The following is a 24,092-nucleotide window of genomic DNA, read 5'->3' as shown; positions in this document are numbered from 1 at the left end:
TGTGTGTTTTAAGATGTTTGAACTACAGGTTTTTACTTGAAGTTTACATAAAAACATTTTATCAGAAATCTAACGGCTTGGTTTGCCATCAAAATCATACAAGCACTGCAGAATTGCTTCAAGGTACCTGCTTTGAAAGGGATCACAATGAATTCCTAACTTTTTCACATAAAGAATGTACTAAAGAGACAATTTCTCTCAGGAAGCATCACTTAGAAATTAAATCTAAATTTGTGGGGAAAGAAGAAATGTAGAAATGTTACTATTTCTTTTGTTGAAGTAGGCACTTCAGAGGGGTTTTGTGTAGAAACAACTAATGGATGGTGCACATTGCCCAAAACCCACACTCAGAATTGACCTGAAGGGCCAGCTCTGGCCTCTTCAGCAGCACTAGGGTGGCTCTCTGCCCTGATGCTCAGCAGGATTCCTTTGTTTGGGCAAACACTCCCCTAATGAAGCCATACAGCTTTTGTACCAGCGCTGGCCGTCAGCCAGTCAGCCTCCAGTGTGGCAAAGCAGCTTCAGCCTTTTCCAGAGTTCTTCTGCACTTGTCCATCAAAAGAGAATTTGGAGCTTCTGTTGTAAATAATGACAGTAGTTTCTCTGCTTCCTGCGAACCAGGTGTAAGTTAGTGCATAATTTTAAAAGGTCCTATTAAATAATAATTTCCCCCCTGGAAAAACTGAGCCTTGCTTGCTCCTGTCTGCGCAGACGTGCCCATGAGCTTCCAGGCAGTAAAGGCTGGCCAAGATGCTAAAAGGCAAAACTGGCACATAAAAGTGCACATGAAGCCAAATTATAACAGTAAGCAAAAATACCAGGACTGCTTCTGACTTTTAAAAGGGAGGTTCCTATCTTGAGGATCTTCTGTTGCTTCAGGACATGATTTAGTTTTGACAACATTTTTCACAGAAGAAACATGACTTTACAGGTCAACAAAGTGCTTCCCAAATCAAGAAAACCATGCAACACAATTCTCTGCATGGTTCTGCAAAGCTCTGTGGTTATTTTCATCTTGTATAATGCCAACACAGCAAAAGTGTCTACTTTTGGTGTAGATATATTCACCAGAACAAAAGTAATAGGAAACTGCACCATTGTATGTTCATCTTCCTCTGTCAACAACTACAATTACAAAAAAAAATCCAGTCCAACTACTCTTAAGTAATACCCCTTGTTCCTCATGATTCAACTTTGTTCTCAGCTGTTTCACCAATGTTTGATAATGTGCAAAACTAGCCTAGCTTAGACTAGATCTGTACTTGCAAGTTTTTGGCTCTCAAAGCTTGTCCTTACTCATGTCAACTACAGAAAATTATGTCAGCAAGCTACTGAGCTCCTGAGGAGCTCAGAACCACCAATAAACTGCTCTGCAGCACATGCAGGTCCTATTTAACCACTGATAAAGCACCCTGCTCTACAAACATGAAAGATTAAATATTTCTTTGACTGTTAAAATCAGCTCAAAGGCTTATATTTACAAAGCGTGTAATTGCTACTGTTGTGCAATTTCACCAGAGGGACTTTATTACATTCCCAGCAAAGCAAGTATTACATAGCCCCTCGTAAAAAAGCTGTCAGGCATGTTCTCATTCTAACTCAAAAGTTAGCTTTTGCTTCTCCCTGTAAAAAAGTTTATCACTTCATATAACTTAGTGCCTTAAGGCTGACAGGAGAGGTAAAATTCTTCACCCTAGAAGACAGGAAAAGAAGCTAACTAGAAGACTTTAGAAAAACACATTTAAAACAGTAAATTTAGGTAAGCCATTAAAGAAAACCTGCTAATTTTAACTTACTAGATGCCTGGAAAGAATCTTAAGCTGCATCTATTAGGAATGGCATCAGTGTAGGGAATCTGCTAAATTGCCCAGGTGGCCTTTAAAGGCCCCCTCTAGACCTGCTTTTTTTGTGATTGTGCAACGGAGAGGAGCAAAGGCCACGTTAAGCAATCTCTAGGAGAACTTCAAGAGCACCTGAGAAGCCTCTAATCTATCTTTCAGTTTATTTTGTTCTTCCCTTCAAGTAAGGAATGTCAATTAAAATATCTTCAGGAATTTGGACAGCAATTATAAGCCTTTACAATAGCCAGCCTCAGGCAGTCTACTTGAAAACAGCATTTCATGTTTTATGTTGTGCTTTGCTTTCACAGATTAAACTACTTTTCAGACTATGTTCCCATTTCAGTATGTATCTTATTTACTCATTAATCACTAGTTGAGAGTGTTTGATTATCAGTCACATGTCCAGTAGTTTTAGAACAGGGGAGCAGAACAGCCTCTTTATTCAATCTCTGACAAGAAAATTTGGGAGCTACATAGGAGTGCCATACATCATTCCAAGCATGCAAAAAGGCTCATAGAAATTGTTCTTGCCTCAACATGTACAGCAAAAGACCCAGCTGCTCTCTGCAAGTCCCCAGTACTGTGTCTGGGGAGAAGCTCCCCCTGATGTGAAGCACCCACCACAGGGTCACTTATAAAGACCAGGGTTGTGACATGGGTGTTGCCCAGTAACTTTTCCCCAGGATAATGAAAAAAAAAGTCTGGTTTATACATGTTAACTGTTCTACTTGGGATGATAAAAACAGTATTAGTTTGCTGGAATTTAACATCCAGTTGCCAGGTAGCAAACAGTGCAAGCCATGTCCAGATCCCTAGAAAAGACAATGATGAAAGGACGTAAGGCTGGCAAAGAGTCTCCAGAATAAAAAATATGCAAAAGTGAGACATTACTTCCTTTTATTTTCTTTCCCTTTTCTTACCCTTTATCTTCCTTATTTTCCTTTCATCCCTTATTTTTAAGGGGTATCCCTTCTTTTTAAAGGGTATTACTGCTCCTATACATAGATTCATTTTATGTGTATCTTGCCTAGAAGAGAAGTAATTACTTGGGCTAACAGAGCATTTTCTCCTTGTCTGAAAGGGAACATTTCTAGAAAAACTTGGAAGAGAAAACAACCTCTTTTCTCCCCTCGCCCTACTCCTTTCCTCTACAAAAAAAACACAGTAAAAAGAATTACCTACTGCAACAATAATAAAAGATTCACTCTTTCTCCACCTCCTCTAAAAACACAAAACGTGTCTGTCTTCCTGTTTGCTTTCCTTGTACAGGCAGAGACACTGATGCAATCTCTCTTCTCTGAGAAAGGAAATGCCCCTATCTCAGTCTGCATCTTTATCCCTCTCAGCAGCTTGACTAAGCAGATTAAAAGACATGTGCACACCAAGGCAGCATTAAAAAACCATAAAATAACAAAAAACAGCGGCTGCTAGTGCAATGGGAAAGAGAAGCAGAGTCTGCTGCTTAGGAATTAAAACAGGCTGGAAGAAAGCAAACAGATCAGGTACACTGGAGGTAGGAACTTCCACCATCACTCCCAACCTGTCACGTGCGTCCTTGGGCTCTGTGGGAAGACTGGGAGATGGCAGCTCCTCCATAGCACTCTCACTCCCTCCTTTCATTCTTTTCCCACCCCAAAAAAAAGAGCAGCTGCTGGCTTCTTCCGTCACACCGACTGACAAGGTGAATCTGAAACATGTCAACTGTCAGCTCTTGACAAAGTGTAACAAATCAAAGCAGGAGCCCACCATTTGTGTTTGGGGATCACAGGAAACTACTCAGGCAAATAAAATATCCTACCAAAAAAAAGCAAGCGAGAAAGGAAAAGAACAGTGGTGTGATCATGCTAAGAAAGTGCATTTTTAAATGAGGTAGAGACAATACTAATTTTTTTTTCATAAGTAATATTTCAAAACTACATTTTGTTCATCATTCTCATCTGTTGCTACACAGAATTTGGCAAGCAGTTAAAAAAAACCCACCCAGTTTTTCTTGACACTTCTCTTTCTAACCAGCTCCCCATATCACTTGGGAGAAATTCAACCCTGCCTGCAAAATAACCAGTTATGCAGATACTGCACAAAAAGATAAAAATATTTTGTTGCTCATCTTAGTTATTTATCACAAAAGGAGAATGAGCATGAAAAACAAAAATGAAAAAGATGACACCATGGAAAAACCACAAAAGAAAAAAGTGCTGCATTATGGTAAGGAGTTCTTTTAAAAAAAGACAAAATAGTAACACTACAGAATTTATGTGCTCTGGAATGTTTCCTCCAGAGAAGATGTGGGGACCCAGCACTTCACACCAACAGGGAAACAGATGAGTAGCAATAGCTCCTGTTAGTACACACTCAGAAACAGTGGAAAAGAATTGATCAATCTATAGAGTATATCATAAACCATTGTGCCATGCAAATAAAACCCATCATTTGTCACATACAACTGTTAAATCTAAATAATTCCTTCAATTTCTTCCAACAAGGTGGTCTAGAAAAAACATTATGGTTCCCTGCAGCCAGAAAATGTAAACACTGTTTCCAGTTACAAGTCACAGCTACCCCTTCAAAAATGATCACCCAGATTGTACATCAGGTTTAACACACTGAAGATTTAGGAGGTGCTGAATGAATACTCATAGGTGCACTGAAGAAACAACTTAAAATATTACAGGACATGTTTGAAAATACAGTTTATCTATGAGTATTGCCTAAAAAGCGTAACTGACCCGTAAAGACACAGACATAACAAGGACTGCAGCCTCATAAAGGTTATTTTTAGCTTCGTCATTCAGAAGAAGTACTTTATAAGTACAAAGACTTAAGGTAGCAGTAAACCACTGAGGGAAGTTTATACTACTGCAACCTCAGCCAATATTTTGAATGGTACTTGGGGGGAAAAAACCAAAACAAATTAAGAAGAGGTACTGCACTTAGCACATCAACTGCATATGATGCTACAGTGAGCTCCCAACAACACAACTCCTCAGTGATATGATCACCCTTCCCTTTTCTGCAGTATGTCCAGCCTAACCTAAAAACACTTTATACCAGGGTTTGCAATAGGGTGCTTCCAGCAGCATCTGTAATAGTCATCTTTGTTAATCTGCTGGAGGAATCAGAACTCACAACACAATTTTCACATATGAAATTGTTGGTACTGAGCACACATTATAAACTTTACAGGAACCCAGTACACTGGCTTTCCAAGTAATTTTATAACAAGACAACTGCTCTGCAAACTAGCCTCACATGCACTACAAACAATGGGAATGTTTTATAGGGGAATAGAAGATGAGGACCAAGAACATCTGCTAACCTAGTGAGGGCAACTTTAAGGGTTTTGTAAGCCTCACAGTATCCCATGACTTCTCAGAATCTCTTGGGAAACTGAAAATTTCAGCTTGCTTTGAAAGCCATGCAGTAGTTTTAGAAATACTCAACACCAACCCATTCTATCAACAAGTGAAGCAGTCCTGCCCTCTCACCCCACACAGCAGCTCATTCCTGCTCTCGTGGCTCCCTCCTTTTCTGCAGGTGTGAGCCTGCAGTAAATCACAATTAGGAGCCCCACTTTAGCATTCAGCTGAATCCACCTGCATTTGTGCCCCAATCCAGTTTATCTGAAGCTAGACAAGAGTCCACCTCAGCACAGAGATGAAGTGGGTATAAACCACATCTGTTTGTTTCAGCAGCTGTAGTGCTATAAAAATAAAATGACAGCTTATATTTCCAGATAGAGAAAAACTTGAGAGCTTCTCCCCATTCACCTTAAAGGCAAATAGCATTTGGTAGACAATTAGTTCTTTCCTTTCTCAATTTTACTGAGCCATGACTCCACATATTTCAGCACAAGGCTTCACACACTTGGAACCACACTGGTTCCAGGTGCTTCAGCAGTAAAAACAATGCTAACTGAGGTGAAGAACCTGGTCCTGTACCCAAAGCAGGCTACAGGGTATTTGCTCTCAGTTTCACTGAGAATTTGATTCAAACAGAAGAGAACTGAATTGAAAAATGCCCAGGGTACATAATGATATCAAACCCCTGCCTTCGTACTCAGCATGTAGCACATGTCAATTCACATTTACCTTGCATCAACACTTCAAAACAACTGTGTAAATATCTAATGCAGTAGTTCCCTGCCAATGCAAACTTGCATACAAATGTAATCTAAAGTTATAAGAGATTCTGTAGTAATTTTAAAAATCATACCAATGTGTGCAGCTCTTTTTCCCAGATGCCAGTTACCTACACACACTGGTCGTGAGCATAACGCTGTCTTCAAACCAACAGATTTGTTTCACTAACTCAACAGCCAAGGCCTACACTTCAGGATCCTGATGCAGAACAAACATGTGAAGCACCCTCTCAGCAATGTGGAAATCACGTGTGATAACTCTCATTTATAATATAGACAACAAGGAGAAAGCTGCATAGCGAGGCATTTTCACTTACGTGGTTTATATAGAGACTCTTGCGTTTTTCTCTCACTGCAAAAACACAAAATATGATAGAAATATTACATGACTATTTTTCCCGATTAAGCTTCTTATACACCATTTATAATAAAAAGAACAGGAGACTATCTATGTGCAACATTATAATTGCTTTTGCGCTAACCAAGTATATTTATATAGCAAACACAGAAGAAACACATATCTGTATGCATAAAGGCATTTATGGTCACTAGCGTGGTGATGGGTTAAAATTCTCATCCATTTGGATACTTCACCAGGTGCTGGTCCACATGGGCAAGCTAATATGCAGTAAGCTGCAGTCCAAGGTAGCAGTGGCTTGGCCATTCTTCCCCAGTTCTCTGTGTGGGTACTCCTGAGCCACCAGTGCCTTCATGCAAGGTACCTTGCTGCAAAGTGGCCCACACTACTTTGCAGGTATGAAAGCACCTAAACAGCTAGACCATGGAGTTAGCAAATTCTTATCACAGTTTACTGTGCTCTAACTCCCACAGAGAAATCTTGAAACCGTATGGATGACACCACTGCCTCCTATAATGATCAGGCACAAGCCTGAAACTATTACTCATGTCGGATGTAAGAATGAAAATCTATTTCCTTGGTGAGTATGAACCAGTCACCACAAGCAATGGTTGCAAGTCAAAGCCACAATTAGCCAAAACAGTCAGAAAGTAAATAGCAACAAAAAGGGAGATAGATGTATAAAGTCTTAATTGTCAGGAAAATGCTTATTACAGCTGATTATACATACTCTATTTCATTTTTTAAAGCACTTCTCCAATTAACTCACCCCATAGAGAGCCTGCGGAGCTCTGTTCCAGTGAAAATACCACAGCATTTAGGATACAACTCTGGAGGCAACTACCACATAAATCAAACTGCAGGATTAAAATAATAATGGTTGCATGCTGTAGGTGATTAAATGCACTTTGGTGCATCATGATTTGAACGCTATGCAAACCAATGCACTTAGCAAAATAAGAGTTCACAATGGTAGGATAGCCTGTCCATTCCCTGTTGGATGAGAAGCCATTATCTGTGATTTATTATAAGCAAGCAATCTCACATAAACAAGGCTGTATGTGTGAATACTGTGAAATAATTGTGTTTAATGCAGACATAAAATGAAAAAAAAATAAGAAAAAACTTTGAAAAATCCTTACATAATTTTCCTCCCAGGGAGCAGAAAGGAGAATCACACATGACAGATGTTAGCCATGTCACTTAGAATATGCTCAAATCCACAATTACGGACATTGTATAAGAAATAGAATTAAACAGGAACAGCAGAAAAATTCTGATGATCTAGTAAATTGTTAAACTGCTTGAAATCCTGCTAAAACACTGCACTACACTTGCGTTCCACACACTGCATTTATCACCAGCAAAACATGTAAGACATCTACAGGGGAACAACAAAATGATGGTAGGTACTGCTAAGAACAGCAGAAGTATTTGTCTAGTATCACATATTGCAATGTACAGGCAGTAAACAATTCTGATAAGCTGTGTGCAAACCTGCTATAGTGCTTAACTCAAAGTTAACACCTATTAACTGAAATTTTGAACACAGTTAAGTATTTAACAATTTTAATCACAAATAATTATACCACATTCAAAGTTCTTCAAATCCTACTGAGACAGCTGGCACATATACTCCAAATTCCATTTTAATGACCTTTATTCCCCTTAGTTTTTTTCTTCTGTATTTGTATCCCATATTCAAACCCCTGTGAAGGTACAATCCTCTACTATCCAAAGCAAGAATGTCACTCACAGCTCAATCCCATCTGCTATTTCCAGTCTCCAGAAGAATATGTTAACATATTTATACACACCCCTCCCTTTTGCCTGCTCAAGCACTTCTTGTGCACATCTTTGCAAGCACCCTGCTGAGCTCCTTTCCGTATCTCCCCATATAACAGAAATTCAGTTAGCCTGGCCTCTCAGGTGAGGCATTTCAGGAAGGCAGATGCTTCTTTCTGTGCTTCTGGCTCACTCTGCCATAGTGTAAGGCTCACCTCTCCCCAGAACACATCCAGTGGGGAGTCAAGCAGAGTAGAAACCCATTCTGTCACAACCATTCTTTTGTAATCACAATCCCCATTTTAAACAAGGGGAAGCCAATTATTGCACAGGGCAAAATGACTGTAAAGAGTCATTCCATGACTTGCCTTCAGTCAGTTTAAAAACGCTTTGCTGCTCACGCAACTCAGCATGGTCTGCAGCAGGCCAGACCATCGTGTTAGAAGTAACCAGTGTTTGCAGCATAAACTCCTAACTGCAGCTCCAGGATTTTCTGTTTCAGGCATGGGGTTTTGATGATGTGAAGTCAAACAGATTTTGAGTCAGTCTAAACAATTCAACTTCTACTTTTTTTAAAACAATATAAAACTTCAAAGTTGTAATGGAAATCTTCAAGTGGAGCCTGAGATGCTGCCAAATAGACTCAGTTTTCCTCATTCTACAGTCGATGACTTATTTCTATTGCTGCAGACACTTTCAACTTTTATTGTTGAGCTTTTGCAATAGGAGTAAAGTACTCTGAAATTAAAAGGGAGTGAGGAAATACACACAGAGGCACTGATGTGTACATGTATGTATATACGTATTTTTCATTGTGCTGTAATAAAAACTTTCACTGTGCCATTTCTATACACTTATTTTAATGTTAATCATATCAGGATCAAAAACAAAATTCTTGAGGATTACACATCTTGTGTTTTGGAAGTTGGAATTACCAACCATTGTTAGTAACTCATCTATTTTTGTTTTAATTCAGAAGACTGCTCCCAGCTAATATTAAAGACTAAAAGCAGCTTACTCCACTTCTGTTTGCCTAAAAATGCAACTTGAAAATCTTTTTTTGTCTGAAGCCCATTGTTGCACTGCAGACTTTACTGCAAAATTTAGCCAGTACATTGAAAGTGTAAAGCAAAATTTAAGTTAGGAGAGGGGCACAGCTGGAAGCACTGACAGGAAACACCATTACCAGCACCCTGGAGGAGCAAACATTGCCTTCCTGCTACCATGAAGAAAAGGCAGTTCCATTGTTGAAGTGATGTTTGGAAACCCTGGGCTAACCACATCCACACCCTAAATAGTGCTAAATAATTAAACCCACTAAATAATTGGTTTCTAGTCACCCACAGCTCACTGGCCAAGTTCAGCAGATTATGGAGAACTTGCATAAGGCACTCACAGAAGCTAAAAACATAACAAGCAATACTCTGTACCAGCTCCCTAAATAGAAAGAATTCCACACATATCATTCAGTACCTAGAAAATCCCCAAAAGAGATGGAAACATTTAGAAAATCTCACCTAGCCAGGAATCAAATTAATACTTATTGTGACTTTAACTTTTCTACAGATTCATTGAATGCTCAGGTAATTAAGGATTCATTCAGACTAGTGACTAAGAGGGCAGGAAAATTTACATGCTTAGCATGGCATCCAGGCTTCACAGAACAAAGACAATTAGAGACCACGTAATAAACCGAGATGCCACATCCTGTCTCATTCTATTTGCTGCTCTTGGCTCACATGTTGATCACAAGCAGATCAAACACATCTCTTGTAACAGAGGAATGCCAAAAGACTACCAGTGAGGCTCAAAGAGCACAGGGCTACTAGAAAGCCAGATATGGAACTGTCTGAAGGTAACATCTCCAAGTCACTCTAGCACCTAGTGATGGACTTGGCCATTTCCCACTGTAAAACTGTGAGATGTATGCTCACAGCCAGAGACAGATCCTGGAAGAAACCCTGAATCCTGATGCTACTTCACTTTCTGTGTATTGTATAATGTGCATTTTAAATGTCCACAGGTCTTATCTATAGAAATATTTTCACTTACAGTCAACAGGAAGGTTTACCAGCCCAATACTATTCAAGTAATGGAGCAGTTATTTGTCCAACTTAGCTGTTTTCAACACAACTCAGCTCTCCTCTTCTGCATCACCTGAAGAAGTCTTGGGGGTCCCCTAGATTCCACAGCAACCTGCTAGATGACAACCCTACATGCCCTAAAAAATCCCTCTATTTTCCTCTTAACAAGCACTTTATTGCATTTTGGCTAGCCAACACCCTTGAACAGTGTGGTAACTCCTACAGCTCACTTGGTTCAACAAGAGGCCCAAAGTACAGCCAAGCAAAATGCTTAGTACCAGAACACAATGGTTCTTGCCAACACATCAGTAGATAAATGTTTGCAGAATCCTTTTATTTTTATACTAACAAAATAGCCTTTGTATTTTTTCCAGTGCATCAAGGACAGCTGAACAGATCTTACACTCCCATTGATAACACTTCCATAACATTGCCCTAAATTCATTGCTCTTACTCAAAATAATGTTCTTCACGTTACTTAAACTAGAACAAAGCTTCATAGACCAACTCTAGCACAGGTATAAAGATTTTTATAAAATGATTAAAATTAACTCCATATTGCAATAACTCAACTGCTCTTATTACAAGTAAGAATAATCATCCAGTCTGGTCAAAATTTTAGTTGTTGAACTTGGGTCTATTTTGTCCTTTCTTTCAACAAGCTGTAACAAGAAACAAGTAGCATCCATATGGGATTAGACAGTTTCAAAACACAGCAAATTCACTAAAAACAGACATCAATCCTCATAATACAACTATGGAAATACTACCATATTCATTTGCCAGACTACCAAACCAGATTAGTATGGTAAATGGCATCCAAACCCAAATAATGAGGCATTGAAAGAACCAGGGCTGAATTCAGAAGGACAATCTCAAGGTCAAAGGAGGTACTCACATAATCAACTCTTCAATTAGGGTCTAAATGTATATCCTCTTTGTTCTAGTCATGCCCAAAAACTAGCAAAAAATATGCAGCAAGTGAAAACTGCATTATTTTTCAAGTGATGTGTTTGACACTGCAATTTACTATGTAAATCAAAAGCAGCATTTACAGGCAGCAGAAAGGAGGACAAAGAATTCATGATGAACAGTCAGAATTAAAATTCAGGAATTGCTTTGAAAGTCCTGCTAGAAAATAATGTGTTTTGTATCCATTATTCATTTATTTCAAAACCAACATATCATACATGTCCAACAGGGAACAAAAGAGCCACAGTAAATGGCTTCTATTCTACTAACTCTATCAGGAGGCTTGTTTAACCAATATTAATTTTAAAGATCATTTTGTCTATGTATAAAAAAAACCACCTAAACTCCAGACCAACATGATTATATAAAATCCATAACAAGAGGAGAAGAAGACAGAATGTTTGGGTAGGATGGGAGTTATTTTGTTAAGACAATCTAGTACTGAACTCATTTACAGTATAATCTATATCAGAGAAAGCCTGGAATGTCTTCTTAGCTAATATAAACTGGCATTTTCTAAAAAAATATTTTCTACACATTTTTCAGAAGCCTAATGTTCAGAGTTAAAAAAAAAATTAAGAAACAGTTACACAAAAAATTTTGGATTTAGAGAAAATATGTTTAAAATACAATTATATTAAGCTTCACCCACATTTGTACTACCGATCTGACAAGACAATTAGCTAAAGGTGTGACTACTTAAAACTCTAACATGATACATATAAATGCCTCTTTTTGGGGGAGAGGGGGCCATTACTTATTAAAGGACTGTCACATGCATTCTAACCAAGGGTTTAGAGATAACTACTGCAATAAATTCAGTAACCTACCATCTGTTTGTGATTTACTGAGAAATATCGTACTGGCCCGTGGATGATCTGATGGGTTGAATTCCATGTTCAAATCTGGAAAGAAACAACAGCACAAAAACCATTTATGATTATTCAATGCCAGACACAGACTTTCTCATTCTTCTTAGTAACACCAAGTTTACATACTTAAGCAGCTACTGTAAAACAGAATCCATCTTGAGGTCCACTTTTTTATCCTTCTTAGCACAAGTGGTTCTTTTTGTCACACAAATCATTTGCATCAACACAGCTTTGGGATTAGACTTCAGTTCTAAGGACTGCTTTTGGATTAAAACAGATAAAGCAGCTTGAGAAGCTGGCACACAAGAAGTCAGGAATTTCCCATTTACCATCCCTTTCTTCCCACCATGCCCCAAAGCCACAGCTTGGCACAGAAACACAGCTTGTTATACATAACTATTGAAGAATTAAGTATTACAAACAAATGCACAACCCTCTACATATAGACAGGTTTCCAAGATTAGACATGATTTTAAAAAAAGTAGTTATTGGAACTGAATGTAAACAAGTAAAATCTAGGTCAGAGTGTTTTATGTGATCAAGATTAGAAAGACATGGCACTTCCATAGATTAACACTCTCTTTGTCGTAACAACTTTAAAAAAATAAACAAAAAAACCCCACAACTATGAAAAAGAACTCAAAAAAAACAAAAAACCCCAAACCAGTCCTAAAAGATATTTACCAGTTACAAATTCAAATCTATCATGCATTATACAAACTTCTATGAATGATTTTCCTTATCAATGTTAAAATCCATTGAATTTATTTGTCCCCAGATTCCACTCTACTACCAATTTGCTAAAGCTTACAGGCCTGTATCCACTGGAAAACATGCTACTAAAATAGTACATGATTTTTTAGCACTTCCTTGCTTTCCAGTGCGGCCTTCTCAACCTTAGCTCTTACATTCTCTCTATCTCCAACTTGCATTTTAAGCAGGCATTTATGTGAGACTACATAGGAGCATTGATATGTTTATCTTCTGTCATTATCCCAGCATTTCTACAATTGTCTCATTCCTCTTTCATGTCCTTGTGAAAGCTCAGTAAAACTGGAAATTAAGCCCCAGGTCTTAGGAAAACAAAACCAAGTCATTTTGCCCCACGGTCAAGTTCTTCTGTCTACAGCTTTCCCTGTAGCTTTTCCTTTCCCTGCTCTCCTTGCCCTTTTATTTAATAATTTACTAGGTCTTCCACTTTCCTGCATTTTCCTCCTCACCACACACCTCTTTACAAATGCACGTTCTATTTGTATTTTTCCATTTCATGCTCTCTTGGTTTCCTTTTCACCTCCCTGCATTCTGTAGCCCATGAGATGAGCAGCCTGACATGCTGCTGGAAACCTGGGCGCAGCTTCTGGAAAATACCTGATCTTCTTTCTACAAGGAAGAACTGAGAAATGCAGAAGTGCAACTTCTCCATTGCAAATGGTCTTCTTATTACTATTATCATTATCATCCATGCCAAAAAGGAAAGAGAATCTAGGGATTTCAAGGGAAAGCTATTTTGATTGTCCCAAAAATCACAGACAAGTTTGGAGAAGATCCTAAGAATGTCATCTTATGTTAGGAGTTCTGACTTCAAGGAACTATGAACTAGAATGTTTTCATGTTACTCTATGCATCTTATTCAGACATACAGAAGAAAAAAATAATCACCCATTGACATAGACAATGCTGGTATAGACTGTTTTCCATTTCAGGATGGTTTTTCTGTTAAGCTGTATTCAAGATGTTTTTCCTTACATGCAGAGTAATCAGCACTTAAAAATGCAAAATATATTATCTTTTGTCAACCTCTTAATCTTTTTTCAGCACAATACATCACCAGAAAAAAAAAAAAAAGGAGCCCTTTCTTTTTTAAAACACTACAGATATTTTTTCTGCGACCATTTCAAAGTACACAAGTGCAAATTCAGTCAATAAAATAGGATCAGGAACACAAAACTGAATCCAGCTTGCAAAACACAGAAAACCAGAAAAGCACTTCTTGCTTTCAAGCCTAGAAAATTATCTACTTGAGCAAAAATAACAACTTGGTACAGGCTCACAGTTTGTTTGCAGGGCTGAAAAGAAAGGAAAACCAATTGCCACATCTTACAGTCAAGTCGCATCTCCCAAAGATGTTTGTGTTACAAGGTGCTATTCTGCAGAAGCAGTAAACCAACAGAGGACTTAAAAGTCTGTCTGAAAAAAGCATGAACTACCAAAATGCACTGTCTCTTACACAAACTGTTATTCTTCTGACAGGAGGTGAAAGAAGGCCAGCAAAACACCATCTCAGCAGCTGCAGAGAACAGTCCAGGGATTTTTAATTATCTTGGCAGAGCCAATGGTCCACAACCAGGGAGCAACTGTGGCTCCTTCCCACCACTGAACCCTACAGAGCAGCACACATGCTCCTCTCTCCACATCCCTTCTCTCACATCCTCCCCAGCAACAGCAACGACCAACACATCCATCTGTCCTTCTCAAACTGCCTGCACAGAACTCGGAGAGGAGAACATGGTTATGGGCAAAGGCAAAGCCTGTTTTACCCAGCACAACGTGGCAGAAGGGGACAGATGCTGCTGAGAGGGGCTGGCTCCCCACACCCTCTGATGAACAGCACAGGTCTTGAAGGCAGAAGCAAGCACTGCTTGGTGTGCACCTGCAACTGGGCCCCTCCCAGCTCCTCCAGGAAAAAGGGTTAGGCAAATCCAAGCATCCCACTTGTAGCACCACATCACTCCAGACCACCACTGCTGGCACACTGGAGCATTACAACGAATCATTCACAACATGTAACATTTCAGTCTCTGGTGGCTCTCAGATGTCTTAATTCATTGTACAACATTAAAACAAATGTCTTTTTGAATATGACAATAACTCCTGACCGATTTGTCACTACAAAACACATTACAGAAATGATACACAAATATCTAAAGCTAGTAACTCATCACCAAAGGAAAGGTGCATTATCCATAAAAAAGGTTAACTCCATCCTAAAGAAAATAGGATATTCATACTTCTTTTGTGTTACTACTAGTTCTTTCAGTTATTAATAGTTCTTTCTTTAGTCATTTAGTTATTACTAGTTCTTTCTTTAGTATTTGAAAAGTACCATGAAAACCAGCCATAACTGGAAAGGTTTACCGATTTTGTTATGAAACATACAAAGATAAAAAGAGATTTAAACTCACACAAGTAATAGCCTATTATTCAAAAGAGAGAAAAATGAAAGCCAGAATTTTAAGTCTCAAAACCTGCACAAAAATGTTCTTCATTACTATCAGTCCGCTCTGCAACTCATCACAGCCTTCAAATGAAATAACAGTGGGTACTTCTTCCAAGAGTTATCCAGCACTCCAAAACAGAAAAAGCCATGGTCTCGTAGATTGTCCAAATCTTTCCTTTCTGTTAAACAGAATTAGAATGCTTTTCTATATCTTTTCCAAGTTTGTTTTGGTTTTTGCCTTTTTTTTTTTTTTTTTCATTACTAAAGGTACCCCATGAAAATTTCACGGCTTTTGTCTTCTAAAGATTAGGAACCAAAGGTTTGTGTCTTTAAATACATGTACACAGGCACATATCTATATCTGTAGACTGGCTGATAGTTGCATATTTAAATTAAACCTAATTTTTGGTTAGCCAAAGCAAAGTCAGACTCACACACACTTGAAATAAGAGATCATGTGTCTAACAGAATTCACACAATTTTGGAGGATTTGGACAAAAATAGACACAAATGCAGGCAAATGTACTCAAGATTGCATTCTCTTATTTGCTTAGCAGCAACCATATTAACAGTTTTTATAATGGCCATTTTGATGCATCACATCAAAATAAAATCACTCTGAGAAAAAAAAAAAGTGTAGATTGTGCATATAACTTAATTTGGTACATAACTGTGCTGAAGTTAAAGACAACCACCAGAAGACCCCAACAAGATTCATCCTGTACACTATGAGACACTTAAGTCCTAAAGCTACAGCAGCTGCATTCAAATATGGCCATAAAAAGAAGCAAACTGTAAAACAGTTTGGCTTCAGACTTGGGCTAAAGCCCAGGCAAGATTTTAAATCTCAAAGCAAGATCTTAAAACACATTACTGATCGCCAATCCACGATTTGTGTCTTGTTAACTGAACACAGCCTCAGCTTGCACTTTTTAAAGAGCAAAGAATAAGAATAAAATTTAGATGAGTGTAGAGGTGAGCTTCCAGAGTGACAGACTGCTGAAAATGCCTTCAATTTAGAGTATTGATACTACAGCTGAAGAAAAAGGAAAACTATGAGGTGTCTGCTTTTCACATAAAACTTGATATCTACTGAAAGCTCTCTCCAATCTAGCACACAATATAACAAAAACAGTGGAAAATGAAAGCAGAAAGAAAGATCTTAATTATGACCTTGGATGATAAAAGAGGGAGGACAATCAGGCAGTGAAGCTCCACACCCAAGGAACACGCACTCAACTTATCTTGATGTTTTCCTTTTTGAGAAGATTGCTTCAGCCAAACATCTTTGGGCTTTAGTCCAGCATGAGTATTTGGGCTCAATTTAAGAATAACTTATGCAAGTTACTTGCTTATGATTCATATGCAGGTCAGATCAGATGATCCCAGGGGCCTCAAGCCCAAGGTCTATAAAATTTTCAGAAATAGCAATATTTAAATTATTAAGCACAAAAGCTCAGCAAATCCCAGTGGCACATCTGTAAACTTTCTAAAACTGCACCAAGCTCTGCTGCAATTCTTCAGAAAGAGGTACATTTTCAAACTTGTGGTTAGAATATATTATACAAGATAAAAACAGTAAAGGATGAGACTAAATCTTTTGTGGTAAAACTTCAACAAAAAACCCAACTGCTTCTTCACCTCATGAGTCTTACTGTGATAGGAGAGGGCATGACAAGAGAATGAAGGATGGGTGCTGTAGCAACTAACTTCTGAGCAATACACATCAAAGGTTCTGCGTGACACAAACAGGAAAAACCAACACAGTCGCTGCTTTTCTAACAGTGCACGTGGGCTGCAGCACAGGGAGCAGGTCTGAAAATGTGTTTATTCTGTTAGAAAAATAAGATGTTATTTCCTTCCTTTTGAACAATGAAAGGTAAGTTTGCACCACCAAAGCTCTGATACTGATTTGATAACAGAATAAAGTCTAAGCTGAGTAAAGCCCTGGTTTTAGTCTTACTCAATTCTTAAATAACCTGGTGAAATTCTCTCCTTCCTTCCCTTTGCCCCTGAGACCAGAGGCTATCACTGCCACTGCACAGCCACCACTACCATTTAGGAAAGAGATAGTGTCCCATATTAATGACTTATCATATGCTTCAAAATTAAATTAATCCATGTTTCTTCATCCTGTAAGATTAGTTTTTAAAACAGTCTTAAAAAGGGACTTGAGGTAAGAACAGACCTGTCCAGGGCATGCTGCAGAGGAAATTGAGCTGACCAGACACCACACAAATTTCTTTACTTTTTGTCATCTTTCTTCCACCCACAGCCTGACACTACAGTGACTGCCTGTAGTGGGTGGAAAACAACAAAAACACCACAAAGGTTCTTACTGAGCAATTACAAGAATGCAAGCCGTGAGTAATATCTAAGCCCTACACTCTCCCAGGAAGGAAGTGTGTCAGAACAGAAGAGAAACAATCAGGAGCACAGGAGCAAAGGGAAAGGGAAGCCCAGGTGACCTGAGCCAAGGGGACAGCGTTCAGGAGATGCCAAAGGCAGAGCTTTCCATGTGCCCTGACCCGGGTGGGACCCAGCACAGCTCTGACTCCCAGCCCATGCCCCACCTCAGCACCAGCAGCACCTGAGGGGTGATTTGTCCAGCTGGCAGAGACTGAGGTTGGTGCTCCTGCTCTCACTGTGCCAGCCCATAGGACTGAGCTGATGTCATCTGTGGAAGAGAAACAGAAACAGTATTCTCCAGGCACAGACGGAGAGAAGCTTCCCCAACACTGAACCTAGAAAAAAAATGCTGAAATAAATTCCAAAAGTCTCATTACATCTTATGCCTTTCTGCTATTTTCTTACTCTAGTGGGCTGCTCTCCTCACTTGCCAGCAATTAGCCATGAGTACAACAATGAAAATACTCCCTTAAATATTATTATGTTATTAGCATTTCCTCAGGAGTTGGTAAGAGTCAAAAGGACACCTCAGCTAAGAGGATCTCCCTCATCTTTCTCTAGTCAAATGAAGCTTTTTTAAAAACAAAGGCTAAAATAGAACAGAGAGTAAAGAAACAAGACTGAAAAACTCTCACCATTATTATCCATAATCTTAAATTTTATTTTAAAGCACCATAATTTATACAAAAGAGGTATGATACAACTTTACACTTGGAAAGTCCTATGACTCAATCTAGCAATAAAGCTTCCATTTGAGATTTCTGTACATCAATGTCTCCAAAACGTGGGATGCACCAAACACTGTGACTAAAACAATTCACTGGGATAAATAAATAAAGCACTGGGGTGCTTTCTGTTCAGAAGTTTTCACAACTTTCAACCCAAACAAGACTGAATTGTATAGGCTGACTTCGCTGGCTAGTAACAGTAACTGCACCAGCTTTTACACTAAAACTTCCAAGATGTGAGATCCATTATAGAAGTTTCACCTCCTGTCATTCAAACACCACACAATCACAGCATAAAGATTCAGCAGTATCAGACCACAAGATCCAGCAGTAACTTTTTACAATACTGCAAGTCTAATCTAAGCAGCAACCAACCTACCACAAATGAAGATGCCTCTCAGCTGCATGCAGTATTCTTGCAAGAACAAATATTTGTGATCATGTCCCAGTACAGTTTAACACGGATTATTAAAAGAAAAGAAAGTTGGAATTTGGAAGGCTTTCAAGAGCCAATTGGCTGGAAGCATAAACTCCTTCAGGTTTGGCTAGATTGCTGGAAAAACTTGGATGTGATCTTTGCTACCCTGGAGCTATGGTATTCTCTGTCTACCATTCCAAGCAAACGACGGGCACGACATTTCTCAGCAAGTTCCAATTACATGGTGACTGTTCCAGGCTCTGCTCTGCTCTCAGTTTTCGAGGGAGGCAGAGAGACTTCATCAATAAAAGAAACCCTCTGTGGCAAATAATGCTCATTTCTGTACAGTTATGCCTGACCAGTCAGCCAAGTGACAGCCCAGAGCACTTCTTACGAGCACAGCTATATTTATTTTCTCTTCTAGAAGCAAATCACAGATATAACTTTCCACAGGGTGAAATACAAAGTTTGTATCCAGGATTTTTAGTTTTGTATCACTTACCAGGATTTGCTTTCCCTTACACAGCAGTCTCTCCTAACTAACTAGACACATTTCAAGAGAAAATTAAATGATCTGACATTACATGATACATGAGTCACTTGCTTAATGTCTCCTTACATTTGGAACATGAAAGATACATTAAATAAATCTCTTCCATCTCATGGAAATTTTTCAGACATTCCAGTACTGCACTTATTAGTTTTTGATTTAAATGTAACCAAAATTAATTTTAAAAGTATTACTGATATGTAAGACAGAAAAAGACAAGAAAAAATATTACTGATGCAAACACTTCTCCATTCCCTTCCTTAAATAGAAAGGAAAAGACTATTTCTCCCCATTACAGGCAGAATTCAGCAAGGACTGAAGAGAGCAACAATTCTGAGCTATTGTTAAATCAGGAGCATTCCCCTTATTTAAATACAACTGTCCACTGTAAAAAGTGCTTAACACAACACATATGACTGTGCATACATGTATTTCCATCATACTCAAATACTGTTCCTCTGGCTTTTGAGAACAACATAGAATCACTGAATCATAGAATTACTTAGGTTGGAAAAAACTTTTAAGATTATCAACCCAGCACTGCCAAGTCCACCACTTGGATGGTCCAGCCATGTCCCTAAGTGCCACAAGCACAGTCTTTAAGATATCTCCAGGGACAGTATTATCACTGACAGGCTACACAGTTCAATGAAGCCTACAAAGACAGTGCTTCAAATACAGCTGCATGACCTTCAGGCAACCCAAGTTCCATAGCAAAGACCTAAGAGAATAAAAACTCTTCTTGAATGGCAATGTCTTAAGATGGAGACATTAAATACTATTTCTTGTTGAAGTTAGAATCATAGAGAAAACCTAAGTAAAAAGTATACTGATATTAATACCAATGTGAAAACAAATATCAGCTGGAAGAATATATGCTCCTGCTTTGAAAGATTTCTAAGTATGCTTTTAAAGTTAAACTTTTTAAGTCTTTCAGCCTGTATTAATACCCTAGTAGTAAATTTGATCAAGATAAATTTAGGCTGGGTAACTGTAGAAATTAGTGATGAAAAGGTAAAAGAGAAATTCAAGTGTATTACTCAGTCCTTTTTTTCTTCTTATTGTACCAAAGAAGAACTGATAGTCAAAACAGACTTAAAAAACCACTGAAATTTATTCAACTCTTTTAAAAAGTAAGCTATATAAATAATGGAATGCAAATTTTCAAGCAGCCCTAGAGAAGCAAGGACTGAAAGGGAAAAAAAGGGTATAAAAATTTCAAGTTTTTCCTTTTGCACTGTTCCAAGTCTTTGGAACATGTTTCAAGGTTTGCACACAGCAGAAATTAAAGACCTGTCCAGTGAGGGTCATTTCCTTCTAGGACCATTTTCATCATACTGAGATTGTGTAACATGGCTTTTGGAATGAAAAGCTTGCACTGGGACAGCAAGTGGAGTCCTGTGAGTCCATCACACACCAGAGCTCCCATTGCTCCTGACCCCTTGGCACTGAGCACAGAGCAGGTTTCAGCCCAGCAGACAGGGGTGGCCTGAGCCAGACCCAGCAGGTGCAGCAGCCTCCCTCAAAGGTCTCAGAACTGCAAACAGACACCTGCCTCAATCCATCTGGGTGAGCACACTGTCATGGACACACAGCTGAAGCCAAGAAAAACTGTTCTAAACACGTGTCACCAAAAGGCAAGGAATGTGTGTGGCATTTCAGTTCTGCTGTTAGAGTACAAACATGGGCTAAGGCTTGCTCTCATTGTTTCAGAAGCATGGTCCACTCTAAATATTGCATGGTCCACTCTATAAGTAATATAGACAAGAACAGTTCCACAAAACCTATTTTCCCCCAGTAATCATATAGTATATAGTTGCCTTCAAGTAATGTAGGCTGGGAAGAGAAGCTCCAGTGCCCATTTTAATAGCGTCTTGCTTTGCACTCCTGGGCTTTGCTGCACATTGCCCATCACTGCTCATTTTCTCACTGATAACCTTTTCATTTTGTTACTAGACCACAGTTGTGGGTACTTGAGAACCTAGTACTCAAGTTCCCAGTTCTACCTTCTCTCTTACTAACCTTCCTTGTTTAAGTGCCAGCTAGAGCACACTGGATGTGATCCTATCACTGTGCCCACCTTCAGGAATACAGGCTGGTGTCTCACCACTCCAAGTACATTTCTACAAAAAACAACAGAATGTCACCACCTGAACTGCTCCATTACCTGTTTCCAGCAGGATTTATCAACACCTTACCTACTGCCTGCTTTGCCAACATCACTCATGCTCCACTTAGGCACCTGTAGCAACAAAAGGAACTAAGCCACTGTCCTATTAATCCCAAACTGAAATTTATGCATTTCTCTAATGTCCAGTTACACTGAGCACTATAAATGCTTTTTCCCTAACACACTTTTACTTAACTTTAGACACCAATTTAAAATTAATTTATTCTGCCCTGTTAGGTTCAAAGGCAGACTGACAGAGGGGAACATAAAGCATTGTGAAAGACTTTTAAAAACATTAATAATTAAAAAAAGCCAAGTTATTTTTTCTTCACATAAATGTATCAGAAAACAATTACATTATGATTCAGTTACCACTCATTATGATACTTACTTGACACACGTAAAATCTTTTAAACACAGTATCATCACTGACCTAAACAAATTACACCAGCTGATGCTATACCAAATTATTTCACTTGTTTCAAACAGTATTACCATGCTCTCACAGGAAGAGACATTAAGCCATCCATGCCCCAAGAGAGGCTGGCTGCAAACCCAGGTGCTCTTGCCATGAATTTAACCTAGAGGTTAGCAGCTGGTAGGGGATTTTTGTCACTGAGCCAAACACACAATACCAGTCAGCAGAAGTGTTGGGTTAACCTACAGCAAAGTGAAGCAATTTTGCTTGAAGACAAAGATCAGTACAAAGTTAGTAGCATAATCACTATCATTTCACAGCTGATATTATGAGTCTGAATCTTAAATTTAAGCATTACCTGCAGCTTTGCACCAAGGTCCGTGCATTTTACCATTCCTCATAAGACAGACATTATTGCCACACAAATCAGTAAGAAACTGCATAACTTTAAAGATTCACTATATTCTGCAAACCAGGGCAGAGGAGCCTGAGCTGCAGCTCAACTCTACATCTGGAAAAAGGCATCTTATGATATTGATTGAAGGTCTGAGGAGCTCTCACACCAGCCCAGCAGGGTAGGACGAGTATATCCTTCATCATTCCCTTACAGAAATGATTTTTAGAAGTGCCAGTGAAAATGGCATCTTTCCAGGCTCTCTTCTTTTCTTTTCCTTCCCCACTGAGCTGTGTGACCCAAAGTTAAAGTAAGTAGGTAATCTGTGAAATACAAAGAGAAAAATATGGACCCCGGTTTCTCGGAAAATTTAATGCAAGTGTATTGTACTACACTTGCAAAGGTACATTTCTGACTTCAAGGACAGCAGCTGCTTTTTTAATATGCAAAAATATAACTTGTAATCTTTTCTGAGGAGGATATTTGGCAAACTACAATAACAGGCTTCCAGTTTTTTCCCTGCAGATTTGCATTCACATGGCAACCAAATCACCAAGCTACCAAGATACAGTGTCAAAATCACATACAAATTATCACCTAAAACTGAAAGTCAACTGATATTACAAACCTCTCTTATCAGCGAATCTCTGCATCTGTCAATGTATGCAAAGGCCCACAAACATACACAGTTAAAGCCCATGCATACGTGTGCATTACTGAGCTGTTGTGCTCAGTCCCACTGAAGGCTGACGGCAGAACTGATTCCTGAACAGGTATCCACTTCTGATGCAGCCATGTCATTGTTACCCAGACTCCAGACACTACACCCTCTAAAGCCCAAACCCTTGCAACTTCCACACTCATGCATCTCACACACCAGGCACACAAAAAAGAGCAAGAAGAAGGAAATTGATAATTGAACTCTGAAGAAAAGAGATACAGATCTTTAATCGACATTTATTTTAAATCTTTCTGTTCTTCAATAAACATCTGCTCTCAGAAGAGTCAGCTCAGAGCCATTAAGTGCTGAACTTGAGGAAGCACCTTACAACAACTGAATATATTATGAATTGTCACTATAGGAGCTACTATTTCCAGTGAGATAAAAAACTATATATTTTTTTATTTGCTGGAAATTTATGGCATCCTCAAACATTGCCATCTTTATCATGATTCAACATATTAATCTGAATATCTGAATAGCTCTAAACAATGACAGAAAGGTCTTAAATTTACTTTAAAGTCAAAATCCTACAGAAATGTTCTGTCCTTGTCCCAAACATGAAACTACTTCTGAGATTACACTGGCCCAATGCCCAGGACTAGTAACACCCAGCCACAATGCAGAAACTTGTTTGAGATTCAATATCCTACACCTCTCCAGCCCTTGAGAAAAGCCCTGGACAACTGAAAAAAGGATAAAAGCAATTTCCTATTTGGTTTTTTTTTCCCCCCCCAAGTCAGGAGCCATCACATGTAGTACTCAAGTCTTGAGGCTGACCTGATCAAATCATGCAGCCATTTTAAATCCAGGCAGATAAAACCTTACAGATCAAACCCAGAAAAGGGGTACCTGTGCTATTGGTAAAACGGGGAAGAGGCACTGTGAAACAGAACTACAAGGAAAAGTCACACAGCAAGGTTAAATTATGTGTAGCATGGGCAAAAAAGTTGAAGGGTTACTGCTACTTCCATTACAGATGAAGAACTGAGGTAAAGGAATAAAGTAAATGCCCCA

General features: G+C 38.8%; 1 protein-coding gene across 4 annotated transcripts in view; it reads right to left on the bottom strand.

The window, feature by feature from the left end:
- Window positions 1-24,092, bottom strand: part of CCNY (cyclin Y) — a 118,897-nt gene that overhangs the window by 34,022 nt on the left and 60,783 nt on the right. For 2 of the 4 annotated variants that reach the window (XM_041408680.1, XM_041408682.1), the window contains 2 exons: window positions 12,009-12,083; window positions 6,297-6,331 (listed from right to left, as the gene is read on the bottom strand). In XM_041408680.1, coding sequence (XP_041264614.1) covers window positions 6,297-6,331; window positions 12,009-12,083 — 110 coding nt within the window. Of the gene's footprint in view, window positions 1-6,296; window positions 6,332-12,008; window positions 12,086-24,092 lie in introns of those variants that run through there. The other 2 variants (XM_041408681.1, XM_041408684.1) reach the window with 2 other exon arrangements.

This window comes from Onychostruthus taczanowskii, unplaced genomic scaffold (assembly GCF_017590055.1).
Source record: "Onychostruthus taczanowskii isolate IOZ18803 unplaced genomic scaffold, ASM1759005v1 scaffold3, whole genome shotgun sequence".
In the NCBI taxonomy this organism is placed as follows: Eukaryota; Metazoa; Chordata; class Aves; order Passeriformes; family Passeridae; genus Onychostruthus; species Onychostruthus taczanowskii.
The sequence above is the reverse complement of the archived record's forward strand: the minus strand, read 5'-3'. Positions and strand labels throughout refer to the sequence as shown.